This window comes from Anomalospiza imberbis, chromosome Z, assembly GCF_031753505.1.
Source record: "Anomalospiza imberbis isolate Cuckoo-Finch-1a 21T00152 chromosome Z, ASM3175350v1, whole genome shotgun sequence".
Taxonomy (NCBI): domain Eukaryota; kingdom Metazoa; phylum Chordata; class Aves; order Passeriformes; family Viduidae; genus Anomalospiza; species Anomalospiza imberbis.
The window spans coordinates 11817926-11836605 of record NC_089721.1 but is presented as its reverse complement, the minus strand read 5'-3'; the positions used below and the strand labels follow the sequence as shown (position 1 = coordinate 11836605).

Below are 18680 nucleotides of genomic sequence, written 5' to 3'. Positions count from 1 at the left end.
TGTGAAATCTAAAAGCATCATTCTTCTGATATGAAATATTCTTACAGCAATTTTCTCTTGCAGCTCTGTTCAAACCTGGCGTGAGATACAACTTTTCTCTGTATGGCTGCAAATCCACAGGATATCAGTTGTTGAAAAATGTAACTGGGTATATGAAAGAGCTGCGTAAGTGGACTTTTATCATTCAGGAGCTCTGCAAAGTGAGCTTAGTCTGTGACTATTTTTTAGCTCAGTGTTGGCAGAAGACAGAGACCAGAATCCCCATGCAGTACTACTGACTTCTGTTTGTTCTCTGCGTAAAACTGTAACACATTTCTCCAGCCACTTCCAGTTCCAAGCATATGCAATAACCCTGTGTTTTCCAGCTTGTGTGGCGGCACAGGAGTGTCACAGCAATTCACAGCCATAACTTGAGCCACATGGCTGTGATCCCTTCTACACAAGAGGAGGCAACTTTTTTGATTCATCAAGTCCAAGTAAACTTCCAAGCACATTGGTACAGCTCAGCAAATGTAAAAAGTATCCATAACATTTCTGTTTGAAAGCACTTCTTAGATCCAAACTAGATCCTAGAGCACAAACCATTTTGAGAATTGCACTTGTATTCTATCCCACACCAACCGTGTCTGGGTAACTGGGGTTTGACCCAGTGCTGAGCTTTGCTGGCCTGAAGATGCATTAGTGTCTGAATGCTTTCTGTTCCCAGGTGTCTGGACATGACTTTACCCTTTAACACCACAGCTGTATTGTATCTTAACTACAGCACCCATTTCACTTTGAAGTTTAATGTGATTTCTGCTGAAATAGTTTGCCTAGAAAACTGAACTGATGACATAATCCGAGTCATTGGAAATGGTATTATTTATTTCATTGCAAAGGTTGAAGGTGAGGTTAAGGCAATTTTACCAGAAACTCAATTTTCAGCCATTTGTATTTCTGCAAAAATTCTGAAAGGTTTTCCATGTGTATTATGAGCAGATCAGACAGAAGCTTTCCAGATATAATGACTTTGAGGGACTAAAAATGCATTGACCGCGCAGAAGAAGCTTACTAGGAACTGAGAAATGCACAAGAGCATAGATTCATTCTAAAACTTCAGGTTTGCTTTTGGACAAGTAACCATCAAGAGAAAAATGGATGCATTCTTAAACATGAGTTCAGCCCTGCTGGATCAAAGCCAAATGTCAGGCTAAGTCCTGACATTATACATGGCTATATGCATTATCTGCTGTGAAACTTTCAGTAGGCTTTAAGTATTGGAACAAGGACTTGTGTAAACTGCTAAGAGTAGTTCTTTTAAGCTGAGATGGTAGAATTGTGGAATTTTTTTAGTATTAAGACGAGCTATGAAGTCCCACAGTTAAAGCTTGTAAAAGCTAATATGTATCCTCTGAATGTTTATACAATCTTTTGGGGTTTGTTGCAGGAAGAAGGGTATTTACTTGTATGGGTCTGTAAGAAGGCTGACCAAAGAGAAATTTTTCCTCTAGCACCTCTTAGTAACTAACACTGCAGTAATTATTAACAATTAGTCCAACATAGCTGTGTTTTTGTAGACACCTACTAAGTCTTTCACACGTACTTTACACTGAGGAGTCTCGAGGAAAAGGTTGGAAAATGCTAGCTCCAAAATAAAACTGATTAAATACTTACATGGTTTCAGCATTTTATGATAAGGTAACTTATTACTAGTTTCTTCCCTTATAATTCTCCCTACAGCTCCAAAAACTGCACCAAATTTTATTGTTGAAGAAACTTCTTCAGATTCTATATTGGTAAAATGGGAAGACATTCCTGTTGAAGAATGCCGAGGATTTCTAAAAGGATATCTTCTTTCCTTTGCAAAAGGTGAAAAAGATGCTTTAAAGTCTGGACTTTCAGAATCAGGTAAGTTGATTATGTAGATTGTAACTTCCTTGCTTACATCTTTCCTTTTTATTTTTTAATAATTTAATTTCACTTTAATAAAAAGATGCTTTAATAATGATTCAGTTGCATTACTCACTGTTATAATTTGCTCCTGTTATGTGACAAAGGCATTTAAAATCATCAGCTCCTTGTGTGATTAGCCCAGTTGTTTTTTAATATAAAGCAAATGTTGGAGGAAACCCTGTCTCACTGGGGACATAAAGTAATGCAGTGACTAAGTGGCAAGGTGTCATGCTGTCGTGTGGTCAGATACCCTGGGTAGATGAGGTGGGGAGGTTACATGGCTATATTTAATAGGGTATAGTCTTCCAGTGCCTGTCCTGTCAGGACTGAAGCTTGACTCACATTCATGGAGTCAAGAGGACATGCAGGAGGGTAAGGAAATGTAGTCAATCTGCAGCAGCAGCACCAGACTCCTGTAATGTTTAGTGCTGTGTAAGCAAGCAGCATTGCTAGGGTTCTTTATTTCAGTTTTTCTTTACACAGACTGTTGTTCTGGTTTCATCTGCTCATGTCAAGACACTTTTGCTAAAGCTGAGGTTGTCTTTTTGAATCCTTTCTTACGAAATTATGCTCATGTCAAGACACTTTTGCTAAAGCTGAGGTTGTCTTTTTGAATCCTTTCTTATGAAATTATGCTTTTCTTACTGCTACCAAATAAACAGGGAATCCAGAACTTAAAGTTAACAATATCACTGACTTAACAAAGAAGTCTATGAAAATATTTGATCTTCAAGGCAAAACGAGTTACCAGCTGGAGCTACAAGCCTACACTGCTGGTGGGTTGAGCCCTCCAAACAGCCTCTATGTGGTGACAAAGGAGGACTGTAAGTTGATTATCCCTGTTCAGACATATCCTTGTCTTTAGTACAGGGGTGTACGATGTATATAAAGCTGAGCTTATTTTGTTTGTTTGTGGATTTTTTCTGGTTCTGTAGGTGATTTGGGCCTACAGTCTAATTTTTCACTTTATTTAGTTGGTTCATTATAAATACAAAAATACAGTTCAGAGTGAGGGAAAGATCTTTTCCTATTACAGCTACTTTGTAGTTCATGGTAATATGTGCATTAAAAAGAACTTCTAACGTACTACTAAATGTAGTAGTGTCTGAGCTTAGTTTTCTCAAACAGCCAGTTGTTTTTGTCAGTTTTCCCATGATGGATATCTGATAATACATGGTGGGAAGAAAGTCATTGTGGAAATATTTTATTAGTTTCAGAGTTGTAAACAAATGCTTCTCTTCTCTGAATTCAGTTTTATTGATCCCTTGACAAAAGCAAACACAGAAAGATAATTACAAAAAAAAATAGAGATTGACTTTGGAGAAAGAGAGAAAAAACCTGTTTCCTATGAAGGACTGAACACTGGGGTGCAACTAAAATACTTGAAAAATCAAGCTCGAGGCATTTAATATCAATGGAAGAAGGCAATGGAGATCTATTGGAGCTAAAGCCCAGGGATTGGAAGCATTTTAAAACATATAAAAGACAATGCTGTTTATGCAATTAGTTGTTGGCCTAGAAGAGCCATTACCAGAAACTTGGCCAGGTCAGGTAGCATGAAAGTGCAATGCCAGTGCATAGTGAGAACAGAATCACCATAACAATGAGTCTTATGCAGCACATGAAGCTTTCTGTAATTAAACAATCAGAGAGGAATATCTACTGATTCCCATAGTTATCACTGAATCTGTGAATTCCAGCAAAGGGGAAGGTTGATGGTGTAGGTCACTGTTGGCAGAATGCTGCACTAGTTGAGTTTAATGGAATGGTCTTTAATTGGGGGAAATACTAGCAAAGGCATAAAATTTACTGGTAACATTGGATATACTATCATTGGGTATTTACTGTCTTCTCTTTTTCTTATCCCCCAGCTGTGGGATTAATCATTGCAATTCTCATCCCCGTCGCAGTGGTGGTGCTGCTGGGAGTGTTGGCCAGCATCTTTTGCTACCGAAAGAGAGAATGGTAAATGCCTGCCTTGGGTTCTCATCGTTTCCTGGAAGTGTTTGCTTCAGTGCTAGGGTTTTCCATGATTTTACTTACTCCTTGTTTTCTCTAAATACCCAAAGATGTTAGTGGGCACTGTTTAAAGGTGGGTGGCAAAAACACCATGTGGAAGGTGAGGGAGAAACTGAGTTAGAGAGAGGTCAGAGGGAGGAGTGCAAAAAGTTTTTGCAGGAGCCTGTCTTCCAGTGAACACCGTTTATAAACAGTTTCCAAATGGAAATACACTGGCGATATACTGTAATTTGTGTGCCCTCTACAAACATAGACAGACATAACATCTTCAACTTTTAGTAAATGTGGCATATTAAATTCCCAACTTAAAAAAAAAGGTTGCTGTTTTTTCCATTATACTCAGTGAAAGTTCAACACACTAAATCTTTGCACCAGATGTCTTCAGTATTCTGTTAAAGGGAAGTGTCCTGACTCCTTTTGTGTATTCACAATCTGTTTCAGGCTTTGCTATCTTTATAACAGTTTATTCTTTCCTCTTTAAAGGATTAAAGAAACATTCTATCCAGAAATCCCAAATCCTGAGAACAGTAAGGCACTGCAGTTTCAGAGGAACATCTGTGAGGTAACCCTTATTTTAAATCTAGTATTTTAAACTTCTGAAAGATAAAACCAGTTCAAGAATTCTTTTGCAAACTGACTCATCTGTTCCAATTGTAGAAAAAAAACTCTGTGGAAGGGGGAAACAAGCCAATTTACTGAGTAACTTTTGTCAGGTGGTATCTAGAGCTTTGTTGTTGTTAATGTAGTTACTTGCAATGTTTGAACTAGGAAAGGACTGTTGCATTTCTCTTCTTCCAGCTAATGAAAAGTGTCATTACCTGATAAGAACACAGGAGTAACACGCCCATATTTGTCAAAGTGTTAGAAGAAGCAGAAAGTATGGAGATCTGCCATATCCCATTATCCTGGCAGGTACATTAGTTGGAGATGGGCATAATATTAAAACAGCCTTCAGGTATGGCTTATACAAAGACAAGATTTGGGGAGAGCTCTTGAACACTTACTGCAAGATCACAAGTCTCTTTAATTTGCATAAAATACTTCTAACATTAACAGGAATGTGAGCCAGAAAATGATAAACACTTTTTTTCTTTTTTAATGTATTGTACTAGTGGCCATTGGATAAGTACAATCCACAAGCCACCAAACTGCTGTAATTTCAGCAACTTGTTGCTTTCGGGTTTTCCAGATCTTTTAGCTTAGTGTCTCCCCCTTCTCCTTTTTCTCATTTCAGGGGAATAAGACACTTAAAACACTGGAAATGAACCCGTGCACGCCCAACAGTGTTGAAGTGGTGGAAACACAGTCTACAGCTCCAAAGATTGAAGACACAGAGATGATGTCCCCAGCAGCGGAGACCACTGTGCCTGAAGATGGTTCTGACTCAGAAATGGAGAACCACGTTGTTGTCTCCTACTGCCCCCCTATCATTGAAGAGGAGATCTCAAATCCCCCTATGGATGAACCTGGGGGGTCATCTCAGGTGGTTTACATTGACATCCAGTCAATGTATCAACCTCAAATTAAACCAGAGGAGGAGCCAGAAACAGACTTAGTGACTACAGCAGGCTATAAGCCACAAATGCAGCTGTCTATCAGTGCTCTGAAAATAGAGGGTCATTCACCTGTGGAGGAAGAATTGGATAAAACTGCAGGTTACAGACCTCAAGCAAACACAAACCCCTGGAACATGGGCACTCCAGACTCTCCTGGATCAGCTGAAAGCAACAATGAAAATGCATCTTTTGGGAGCCCGTGTTCAATTAATTCCGGACAGTTTCTGCTTCCCCCAAAAGATGATGAAGACTTTCCTAAACCCATTAACACAGGGTGGTCCTTCACACACTTTTTTCAGAACAAACCAAATGATTAACAGCGAGTCCTCATTGCACATGAACCTGCCTTCTGAATAAGCTTTTATTCCTGATATTGTAAAGAAAGGAAGAAGAAAAGTGCAAAAGGCATTAATTATTCTTGGAGACAGTCAGAAGTTCTAGTGACCTGAATGTTACCATGTGTAAGTTAGTCAAAGTGTTAATATTCCATTGTAATAGAGGCTGAGAGGCCAAAATTATAGCAATTTAGTTATTACTCTAGTAAAATATATTGGATGTAAGGGGTTTTGAATTTACAGCCCTGATAATTATAGTCAAAGAACTCTGCCTACCTTCACACAGTGCTCCAAGATAAACGTGGTCTAATGCAATTTATGACTTGGAAAGATTGCTTTGCTTTGTTGTAGTTGTTCTCAACCATGCAGACTCAAATGATGCAGCGCCAACAGATTTCCTTGCTGAAGGTTTAATTTATAGCAAATCTCAGCCTAAGACATGGAAACAATGTGGTGGGAAACTGTTGAGATCTTTTACCTAGTTATAAACAAAGAACAATTGAGAGTGCTATTTTTTTTCTTCTCCTGTATGGAAGGTTATTGTCACTGTTTAACACTTACAAAGCGATGGCCATTCAAATCTGTTGCTTTTTAACTAGACACTAATTTCTGTACCTACTGTACAATGTTTATTAAATGTTTGACTCAGGGGTACAAACTTGGGGAAAAGAAGTGTAACACTGATTGAAACCTCAACAAGAACTGCATAAAGTTTAAAACTTCCTTTTTAAAAAAAAAACAAAAAAACAAAACTTAGAATGCTCTATATTTTTTCTATCTTTTGGTTAAAGAGTTAATCTTTCCTAATGTATTGCACTAATACATTTTGTATTTCATAGCTTCTGCTCCAGATCTCCTGCTTTGAAGTGGTACAGTAGTCCATTCACCCTCAGTGTTCAGCAGTCTTTGCACTATGCAGTAATGTAAGCCATGGAGAAATATCTGTCTACTCACCTTTGCTGCTGATGCAGTTTGGCACATGAAATTAGCAGTAGTAGGACTAGGTCCTTGAGGAGAAATTGCTTTTTGGATGGTCTTTATCATATTAGCTTTGTATTACCTGCTGCCTGGCTGATCTTTGATCTTAGGTGTCAACCCAACAGGACATTCTATACAAATCCTACCTGGGACTACAAGGTAGGATTTCTCTAGTGGCAGGGGGAAACCCAGGGAGGTTTTAGTGCAGCTAATTCTACCTCTCCTTTACCAGATATGTGATGCAAAGAAAGCTTAAATTATGTACATTTATGTGCTTAAAGGAGTGTTTAGAACAATCATATTTTAAAATGCTTGTTTTCCTATGTACATCTCTAAACAACTGTTAACTGTAACATTTCACTGTGTAAATTTCAGGCTGTGGCATACATGAATTTCACTAGCTTACAGGTGAAATGTTTGAGAAATTTACCTGTTTCTTGCTGTAAAACAGGGGAGGCATCAGATGTTAAAAAGAGCTTGATCAAAAAGGTTCTCCATAAAGTCCTAACCATTTTTTTAATCTCCATTTCCTTAGCTACTGTGCTTTGTTTGGGGTTTGGATTGTTGTTTGGTTTTGGTTTTTGTTTTTTTTTTTTTTTAGTAAATAAGACATGGGAATGGTTTTTTAAACAAAACAGATAGGAGACTGAATTGGCTCGGCTGCTAGTTGTAAAGGTGCGAGAGTAGACTAGGAGGATGACTTGAAAGACATTTGGTCTCCAAACCACATGATCTGGCCATGAAAATAAAACCAAGCATAAGGTTAAACATAATCACAGCAATGGGTGGTTCAGTTTCAGAGGCTGACATGTCTCTGCCATCTTCATAGAACGAAAGTGTAGAGGTGTTTCAAAACCAACAAAAAGGCAAAGCTCTAAATAGTTACCATAGTAGGTAATAACCTCCTGTGTGTGCCTCCCTGAAGAGTGAACTGTGAAGAAATGAAGAACAGATTAGTCTGCAGGTCTGGCAGAGTGCAAGGTGTCTCAGAAAGAACAGAAAGTGCACATAGGATTCATTTTTTGAGTCTTTGAATTAGCATGGCAGCACGTGGAAAGAAAGGCAGTGCAAAGAGCTGATGACATCCATTTGTGACCAAACATGAGCACAAGAGAAGTGTCATAGCCTATTACTTAGAACATTAAACTAACACATGAAAGGAAGTAGTTAAGCACTTTGTGATTGATAGCTGGGAGGAGGCTAAATCCCAATAGTAACAACTGTTTTTCATAGTTATTTTTTTTAAGAGTATTTCTTTTCACTATTGTAGATTTGGCTTAGTGTGTCCATCTCCTAAGACAAATTTTAGCTTTTGCTGCTATATGCTTTTAACTGAAAGCAGATGATGTCATGGACAGCGTGTATGGATAGTGGTTAGGGGTTTTTTTAATAGAGCAGTTTCTCAGTGCAGAGGAGCAGTCAGTATGGTATGGTAATCCAACTGAAAAAAGAAAACCTCTGTAACAGAACAGCTGACCATGAATAATAACTGGGCTTTTCATATGGCTATGTTTTGCAAGAAACAAAATCAAACTGCAGTTTGAGAATACTAGCAATTTTTTTATTTGGAGACTGGAAATCAGGGCAGCTACAGAGAACAGAGTTCTCACAGGAAGCAGTTTAGGACCATTCTCAGTGTTCACATGGTGAATCACTTACACATAAGCATCACATACTCAGGTTTCCCAGTGTGCTGTTCCTCCTATTCAGTAAAGACAACATTTTAAATTGCTTAATTTCTTAGTGATTAGGTAAGGAAAAGCTCCACAAATGCATGTTCTGCCTCAATGTTGACGTTGTAAACTCTCTCTGACCTAATTATTCATCCCTCTTTTTTTTTTTTTTCTTTTTTATTTTTAATTGTTGACTATATACCTGGTATTCTGACTTTCAGGGTGCAGGTCAGAAAGATCCTTTAACAGCAATTGCTTCAGTAAGAAAAGTGGGGCAGATGTGGGAGAGACACAGACTTGTGCAGTATCTGTAGCATCATTGTTGCTTAATGCTGATGAACCAGTAAGCAGCTGTCATTCCAGCACTTGAAAGCTCAGCTGCTTCACCTCTGTAGTTTCCTTTGAGCCTATTCAGTGCTGCCTTTCAAATACCTATCTCAGATCTTCAGCAGTGAATTCAGATGCATAGGAAGAGGTGGTGTGTTAATGTTGTGATCAGCCACCCCTGGGTATGTGGAGCAGTAGAGATGAATGACAAGGACAGTCAGGGAACAGACTTGCTTTCTGAGCCCAAGTGCCATGTTAAACCAGTGAAGCATCTTTAGGAATGTCTTTGAACCAAATACTCTTTCAAAGCATGGTGCTTTCTCATAGCCTCTAAATGCTTTGATAACACAGTAAGCTTCAGAGGGGATCAGATTCTTTGTACTAGTGCCTTCTAGCTTCCTGAAGAGCTTCTTTGGACAAGTTTTTTTCTGAAAAATATATTAGGAATCCTAAAGTTTAAAGACCATTTCCTTACTATCCTTTTGTGAAAAATCTTATCCTTTATTGAACATTTATTTTTAGTTATTTTGGATTTTTTACTTCATTTTTTAGAATAGTAAAAAGTGCAGCATTAAAAAATTTTTAAAAATAACCAAACAAAAAACAAAACCCAACAACTTCCAGAAGGGATATGACCAGAAGGGATTGTGTCATGCCTAACTTCAGTCCTCCAGGATCAGTGTTCATAGATGTAGGGTATTAATGCCAAGCAGTTGCTTTCTGAAGTCGTTGGTTCTGCTGCTTTTTATTTTTGAGCCATGCCTGTCATATGTGACAATTTAAGTTTTGCAATGGATTTTTGTACTGTTCACTGTACGTGTGGAACATCAGCCACATTTGATGTGTCATTGTGCACTCTCCTATTTGACACATTCATTATTTTTTGTTTTTTGACATGCACAAGATCTGGGATCTCAGGCTTGTGTTAGATTTTGGGATGGTAGATCTGCATGTGATATACCTCACAGAACTACTAGTTAATATATCAACAAAATAGTAAGCTAATATTAGAGGCAGGCAGTGAATTACCTCCCCTGCTATGCAGTGGCTGTATAGGCAGACCTAGAACCTGATAACTGACATTTGCTGTCCTTATTATCTCTAGTTGCTGTTTTCATGGGTAAACCATTTCCAAAGGGAACCAGTTGTTGTGTTGTTTGTCATGGCACAATTGGCAGATGCACCGTGTTTCTTCATCTTTGGTTTATGTGGGGGACCAGAACTTTACTTTGTTAGGAACTGGCAGCAGTGCACTCCTGCTGACCTCGAGCTTTAGGCTGCTCTGAAGAGGCATTTTTAAGTCACCTTTTTATGTTGCTGTTGATAGGTTCAGCGGGGTAAAGCTTAGTGCTGTGGTGTTTCTTGTGATCATGTCCTCCAGGACACTCAGTTGAACATGAATAGGAGCAAAAATGAAAGCATTTGGATGCACTGGAGAGAGAAGGTGATAAGACATCACTCTGAAAAGGCAATGATAAATTGTGTGTTCTGTTTTTAAATAAATATTGCTTTGTAAATAGAATACTTGTATCCCTACAAGTAGATAGAAATATAATAAAATAATTTGACAGATATCAGAAAAATGTAACATTTAGAGAATGAGATTGCTAACAAGGCTCTGTGTACCATAAATCTATGAAGAGCTTCCCATGTAAATAGCATCTTCTGTTCTGCCACAGACTTTGATGAAGACTTCAGTGCAAATGACATTTAACATTTATAACACTAAGTCCTAACCCTTTATGCACACATGTGCTTGCATCATCATGTGCCTAGGTACATATGGCAGAGGAAGTCGGCTTGCAATTGCCAAAGTGATTTTTTTGGAGTCCTGTACATGAATATATACCTTCTGAGACAGTTTTGTCTAGAGGAAGCACCTGCTGTCTTGTGCTCCTCCCAACACACTTTGCAACCCTTGTGGTGCAAAGTGATGCTCTGTGTGGACAATGCTCAGAGATGCTGTTGGCAGTATTTGTTGTTTTTTTCCCTCAGTCTTTCCATTAGCCAGCCTGGAAACACAGTCCCAGACCCCAGATGCTAGACAATGATTCAGAAGTGTTTGAGTGTTTAATTCCCTTATGTTTAAGACTGTCTTAGATATCTTGTTAGGAGCTGTAAAATAGTTTCTCCCACTACAATTTTCTTTCCCCTTCCCCATTAATATGTCTGGATTTTCCCTAGTGTTTTTAAGATAGCCAGTGTTTTTTTTAATTTTTGCATGTTGTACAAACAAACCTCAGATGATATTGGCAGGCTTTCTGTAACTTTTTAAGTTGTCCCAGTATTGTGCATGACAATACTTCTCCCCCACAAAAAGATCTATTAGTTCCTTCTGCTTTTACAACTGAAAAAAAAAAAAAACCTCCAGAAGACTTCAAGACTTCTGGGTGTTGGAGGGCAGGGGCTCAGCATCCCCATGCAGGTGAGCTGGTCTAATGGCAGGGCATTTCATGAGAGGATGGGGTTAATCCCTCTCCAGTCTCACCCTCCTCTTGTGACAGCACTGTCCATGTGACTTTGTGGTGCACCAGAACAGATTAAATCCTTGGTTTTCAATGTGATACCTAACAAAATCTCTAGGACAGTCCCAGATCTGCATTTTGACTGAAAGCAAGCTTCAGTGGAGATTTATGGACAACTTCCACTAGAAGGCTCAATACCTTTGCAGCTCACTTGGTCTCATGTTGTTCAAAAAGTAGTGAGTAAAAGTAACCCGAGAACAAAGCAAAAAGTGAAATTTTCACTTTTTCATTACTTGGATTAAGAAAAATTTAAAAATTAATAGCTTGAGCAGGGCAAAGTAAAATAGAAAGTTCACACCCTTTAGTAGTAATACAGTAAAAGAAGAATCCTTGAACATCATTCTGTCAGTGTTTTCTAAATGTGGTTCAAGAATGGCTTTGGAAACATTTTTCATTTTGATAGCATGTCAAAAGCTTGTAAAGCTGGGGATAGCAAGAAGAGAAGACAACTGAATCATATATCTGAAATCCTACTTGAAGGTAACAGCAATTTGAACTTCAAGCCTGTTGTGGCACACAAAACATCAGAACTGGTGGAATCATACAGGTCACCTGAAAAAACACACAACATTGTACTATAATGCTGTAACTTTAAACATATACTGTGAATAGGTTCAATTTTTTTTAGCTCTTTTTATACCATATTTTTTACAACATAAATAATTTGCTTAGAGATGTTTTTTATGTTCTGTTTTTATGAAGATTTTAATGGACTTTCGTTAAATACTAGTGAAAATACTGTTTGCCAATTTGACATAGTTATCTATAGAAGTTAATTCTGAGACTAAATCAGTAGATAGAGCTGAAAAAATAGTCTTCATAACACACTAAATCTAATAAGTCATTCAGCATATTTTTGTTGCTGAATGATACTGAAATTTTCCAGCTTCCAAATCTGCTATTGAAAAATTACTTCTTTCACGATTTTAGCAAAATCATCACAAGGCACTTTAATGAAGCTGTAGCATGCCAAGTAAAATACTGATTCAACAAAGTATATCAATATGAAAATTGATCATCTAAGCAGTTAAACAAATGCATGCTTAAAAAAGGAAGCATGGAATCATGTTGGGGATATAATATTTCAGTGTGGCAGTTGACATTTAAGACTAACCTAAGATACAACTTTGCATACATTTTAAACCTAGTTTGCTTGCTTGATGTAACTCCTGTTGTATTGCTTGGATGTCTAAAAGTTAAGCATGTGTTTAACAATTTTGCCATAGTATTGCCATGAAATTTAATAAATATATTTTCTTACACTCTTATATGTTTTCATATTATTTGCTCTCCCATTTATTTTTTTAATTAAGAGTTAAATTCTGCTCATGCCCCAGTACAAACAGAGTTATTTTAATTTTGTGCCAGAGCAAATAACCACAAGATCTAGCAAGCACAGCCTTGACTTCCTGATAGGCAGTGTGGACAGTAACAGATACTCCCTGAGCAGCTTCTCTGCAGCACAACAGACCCTACCATTTATTTCCAAGGCCCACTGAAACCCTCCTGTTCTTGCCATACAATGCAGTGATAGGAAAAAGTCCAGGTCACTTACCCATGTCCTCCTTGGCTTGTAGCTCTAACACAGCTGGGGTTTGATATGTGAGCCCACTGCACACCTGGGCTGAGGGTGTGCTGACATCAGCCCCTGCAGACTCTGCATGGGGGACATCCCTGTGCTGGGATGAAGTGGCAGGATGAAGGGGCCTATGCTGTACACTGTGGGCTTGGTTTGGGTGGCACAGGACACTGTCTTAGCATGTTTTGGTGGAACTGAGATGACCAGCTAATGGTCATGGGCCTTATGCTTGAGGCCATTTATGTTTTGTCATTTGGTGTCTTAGTGACAGCCAAAGAATTTTGTGGCTCATCTAATCCACAGCTCCTTTACCTGAACTTAGCAATGTGTGTAATGACAGGTGGTACACTACAGCACGTCACATGAAACCATCATGGCATGGTGGCATTGTGCTCTCTCTATCTCTTTGGAGGCATCCTTGAAAGTCAGACTCAATTCCTTGCCTCACAACAGCAGATTGGTGCAGCTTGATGTGACAGCAACTGGGCAGGGTGTGGGAGCTCTTCTAAGCACTGGGGAGATGTGGGATTAAGGACTTTTAGTGGGACTGAAGAGTACTGTTCTGAAAAGACACTTAGAGCTGTGGAAATGAGGAAAGGCTTAATTGTTCCAAAAGTGAAACCCACAGCTGCCCTCTCCAGCCGTGCTACTGCTCTGGTCAGAGCAGGGACACCAGGGAAGAGTTCCAGACAGGACTCACTCCATCATCTGTGTCTCAGGTCTAAAAGAACTAACAAGATGATGGCTTTGCAATATCTTCTGAAGATATTGCAGGTGTTCAGATATAGCTCGTTCAATGTCTACCAAAACCAGGTTAATCCAGTTGGGCTGTGTATTTAACACAGCTCCTGGGCAGCTAAAATGACTAGATACGATAATCATGGAGATACACAACAGCAGCAGCAGAGGACCATGAAACCAGGAGGTTTTTTTGCAGGGATCATGAACTGTCCCATACATAACCATCACAATGAGAGTGGACAGAGGGAGTCAGACCATCCATGTTTTCTGGCCCTGTTCCAGCAAACAACTTTATCTTATGTTTGAGTCTCCCTGTGCTGCTAGTGCTGGTTGCTCCCAATTTGGCACAGGCTGTAGCATTAAAGTACATGATCCCCCGGGTTTGCAACCACAGACAGTTTCTCTCAACACATAAATAAAGTCCCTCTGTATGAAATGTTTGTTACCTTTTAAAAGAAACCTGTGTTTTGGTAAGAACAATCAGTTCAATGAAAGCTGCCTAAACATAATGATAAATAGGTGATTCCATTTTTGATTTCTGCTTTTCTGACAACAAAACTAAAAATTTTAGAGAGGAAAAAAAATGGAAGCAAGTGAAATGGTAAAGAAAATAGTAGATATTGCTCCTCCCATGTTTTCAAAAGACAGAAAAAATTAGGAAAAATCTGCCACGTCCACAAAAAGTGATGATGTAGGTTGCTATTTAAGAGTCTGCAAAACAAAAAATTAGGTTGGAAAGCTGCTGTTTTGTGAGACAGAACATGGGGTGTCCGTGCTCTGCGGCTCCATTTCTTCCACGCTTCTCCATACATCTCAGTAACAAAAAGTGCTGGAAAACATGGCCTGTGGGGATGGTGTTGAAAGAACTGGCACAGTTGTTTTCCTAGAAAGAAAGACTGAGGGAAGATTTAAAAAGAAAGAGCAGGGGAAGAGGAACAGTGTCATCTTTGTCTTAGTGCACAATGAACAAAGAAAAATGCTGTGACAGTGAATGGATATTCAAAAGAAATCAGGGCAGTCGGTCACAGCACTGCCAGGCAGTTTCCATCACAAGGGGTTTGACAAGAGAGCACTCACAGACGAGCGAGTCCTGTCCACAGGGACAGAAAGCCAGGACCTTGCAGAGCTGCAGTGACCACAGGTGCTGGCACCAGGCTGTTATTCATGAGTGAAATGCCTAAGTGCAGAATCTAGGGCACAACGTCACAGTGCCTTGTGGGGCCCACAGTGCCCACAATGACTCAAACCAATGAAAAAATTGAGAGGGAGAGAGCTGGGGAAGGGGAACACCCCCACCCCACCCCCCACAACCCAAGAAATAAAATGGTGATAAAAGATATATCTATCTGATGGGATGTGGCTGTTGCTCTCCATGCATAACCACAACTGTACCCTATCCAGTCCTTTAAAGTGAGGAGATTTGCCACTCAAGGGGTGATGCTGTCGTGGAGGGAGCTGAACATGCAGAGCTGGAAAGTACATTTTCCACCTAGTTTACTTTGCCGTGCAAACAGAATGAAATTTTTTTCTCAAAAGGAAAGCCTGGCTGACAAAATAGCAACTTTTACCAGGCAGCTATTGCAGGGTAATACTCCATCCAGGGAATGGGCAACTTCCCAACCCTGGCAGCCCCTTCCTCCTCTTCCTCTTCACTCTTTTCCTCCCTGGGGCCAAGCTGGGAGGACTGGGATGGAAATGAGCTCCTAGCTGACCCAGGACAAACGAGTGCAGCAAGGATTTTCCAACCACAGGGAGCATTGCTAAGTCTCATCTGGCTTTAGAACCCCTTCACTTGCTTTCATTTTCTTTTTTCCTTATTTTCCTTTAGGATGAAGCAGATTATACCTAACTTCTGATTCCTAGCAGCTGGTTCCCATGGAAGTGGAGGAGTAGTGGAGAGCAGAAAGACACACTTTGCCCCAGGCAGAGTGAGGGGCAACCAGGAAGCAGCTCTGGCCAGCAGCCAGCGCTCAGCACAAAGCCTGACTCAGCCCGCCAAAGCTGGCATCAAGGCAGGTGTTTATCCCTACTAAGTGGAATGTTACATGTTTGGGGAATGATGTGAAAAATTAGTAAGAAAAATAAGAACTGCAGTTTAAGGAAGGAGATAAAATTGCAGAGAGAGGTACAAGCTCTTGAGGCTGCTGCCTTCTCTGCTGGTTTGCACAGGTAACTGCAGCAAAAGGGACACGGCTCCAACCGGCAGGACCTTACCATGTTCAGCGCTGGGGTCATGCCTTGCTTCTGAGTCAGCCCAAGCAATGAGGAATGTGACTAATAAACATTCCTGGAGACAGCGAGCAGCACATGCAGGCCAGTTCCTGGGAAAATGACTAATCACTTTGCCATGCACTGTCCACCTTTCCTTTCTCCTTCCCTGACCTAGCGTCAGTGGGAAGGGTGGCAGAGGGCAGGAGGGGCAGAACCTCCACATGTGGTCAGATGTTCCTGATTTTCTGGTACCTGTCTCCTGCTCAGCCCCTGGAGTGGAAACCACAGAGGGAACCTATCCCCAGGCTTTACCAGGAGGAGCGGAGACGTAGATGAGGGACGTTTCTCAGATTGCCTTTAAAAGGATGCAGAAAGGATCCTTTTTTTAACGATTTAAACCTATTTGCTATTCACGCCTCCAGCCCCTGCCCGGCCGGCACCGCGCGGCTGTACTGCCCTTGCTCTGCCTGCACCGCTGCAGGGTGATGTCGCCGGCCCCGAATTCCCGCGTAGTGATAAGCAGAGCTGGAAGCAGGCTGCGGGGGAGCTGCCGTTCGCTGCTCTGCTTTTTCCACAACAACAACAGAGGTATTTCCTACCCACGCCCCTCCCTACCCAACATTTCAGAAGAGTCGCTTTTGTTTTGGAGAAGCACTGCCTCGTACCAAAGCGCCCGGTATTCTGCAGTAAATTATCTTAAAATAGAGACCTCTCCCACCAGATGTTTGTCTTGGAACTGGTCTCCAAACCCTGTGACAGAAAATAAAGGATGGGAAAGGCGAGACACGTAAGACAGAGCAGAGGATGATGCTGTTTGTGGACCATGGTAGAGCCCCATCAACACCAGCACAACATGTCCACAGGATTAGAGCTACAGCCAGTCAAATCCCCCTACTCTGTGCCAGGTCAGGACAGGTCATTAGCATCTGGAAAACCCCTCAAACTCATAAGATGTGAATTTTCCCTCTCAGGCAGCTCAGACACGACCCAAGGCTGTGTCAGGCCACTCCCACAGGGTTACACTGAGTAGACAGAAACATCTTCAGCCTCCAGAATTTTTTTTCACTCTTTTTCAAACTCAACATATTTTCATTTTACATCCCAAGGCATGCAATTCCATTTACTTTCGTTTCAAAGGCACATCTTAATCTGGTATACTTTGTCCTGCTTTTTCCCAGCCACAGAGGTTTTCTCCTTCCCCATGGGGCTCCCAAGCCAAACAAAACTTTGCTTCTCCTGGGAGGAGAGCCATGAGTGTCTCCAGTTCCTCTGCAAGCCGTCTGTGTCTTCCACAAACTTTTTTCCTGAAGTATAATTCGAACAGGGGGCAGAGCACAGGTGCATATCACATGATAGCACCACCACGTGTTTTTCTTTTACTTTCTGTTTCTAATGAGCGCCTGCATTTGTTTTTGCCTCTGCTACTTCACCTACAAGGAGCACAACATCTTTAGCCTAAGAGATCAGGGTGTCACTTTAGCATGCAGGGCAGGAGCTGAGGTGTCCTTGGCAGGAATTTGTCTGTACCATTATCTAGATTTGCTGTAGGTGGGATTAATCTAGGGATTATGTGTGAGCTCTCAGGGGGGCAGGAGCACTCTGGGCACAGTAAAAATGCAGCAGAAACCACCTTAATATCCATTGCTTTCGCCACATCAGGTCCTTTCAGCTCACAGGCATTCAGATGAGTCTGTGCCCCTGAGGAAGTCTGTGGCTCCCCTGCCACAGGCACGTGGCAGGCTGTGGGGTGCCCTGCAGCATGGCTGGTCTCTCTTCCTCCCCCCAGCCCCTTCACAGGCTCGCTCATTCACTTTGAACAAAGAATTAAGGAAGAAAAATCTCCAAGTTGTGAAATTCTGGACCACTCTTTCAGGGTCTCAACAGCACTCTGCCTGCTTAAATTACACTTTGGCAATCAAGGTTGCATAAGTGCTGGTCCAGTGCCTAGAAAACATAACATTTTAAGAGGACTGTGACCTTCCAAGGTCTCTTGCAATACCTTTTCTCATTTTTCAAAAAAAAAAAAAAACTATAATACCACAGTAGCAAGTATTTGCTCTTTTTTTTTCCTAATCTTTTAATCTGTTTCAGACAGGAAAGCTTCATAATGTACAATTTTAAACTGTCAAAATTTACAGAACAAAAAGAGTCAAATGTAAAACTGGTCATAACTCACAAATATCCCCATTAAAACTGTATAATACAGATATTAAGCCACAGGTCACTTTTCTATTTTTAGGAAAGTGTGCAAAGAGCTAATTGTATAGTACATGTAGATGTTAAAAGTGATGCCATGTAAGCAGGTCTGCTGCTGCTATAAAAAATAGACAAGTATAAAATTACTTCTACAAAATTGGTTCTTTTTTTGTTGCTTGTAATAAAAAAGTAGACTTGTAAGAACTTTCCTCCTCAACAAACAACAATATTTTGAAACCAGTCATTGTAACTGTTATCCTGTTACACAGGATGAAACATAATTTAGCTAAATCAGGGAGTGGTAAGGAGAACTGCTTGTTCCAGGACCTGCATGTGAATGCAGAATTATACTGCCCAATGGTGTATTTGTTGAACAGCACAGTCACTGTATCACTGTAGTGTGGGATGATTTCAGGTGTTTCAAGATTGCTTTCTCTGATACTACAAAAGATAACCTAAGGACCACAAAACACAGTCACTGAGCTACTCGTAACATCACACTTTGCCATTTGCACAGATGCACAACCTTTAGCATTCACTAAACATTTGAGGGGTAGAGGGCACGGTTCATACACAAAATGCTTGGTTTTCATTTGGACAGAAAAGGA

At 40.4% G+C, this 18680-nt stretch overlaps 1 protein-coding gene across 2 annotated transcripts in view; it reads left to right on the top strand.

Moving 5' to 3' along the window:
* LOC137464683 (leukemia inhibitory factor receptor-like) overlaps window positions 1-12613 on the top strand; it is a 55719-nt gene extending 43106 nt beyond the window's left edge. For both annotated transcript variants that reach the window (XM_068176128.1, XM_068176127.1), the window contains exons 15-20: window positions 64-165; window positions 1720-1887; window positions 2595-2756; window positions 3804-3897; window positions 4435-4513; window positions 5186-12613. In XM_068176128.1, coding sequence (XP_068032229.1) covers window positions 64-165; window positions 1720-1887; window positions 2595-2756; window positions 3804-3897; window positions 4435-4513; window positions 5186-5824 — 1244 coding nt within the window. In that variant the 3' untranslated portion in view covers window positions 5825-12613. The remainder of the gene's footprint in view (window positions 1-63; window positions 166-1719; window positions 1888-2594; window positions 2757-3803; window positions 3898-4434; window positions 4514-5185) is intronic.
* The last annotated feature ends 6067 nt before the right edge of the window (window positions 12614-18680 follow it).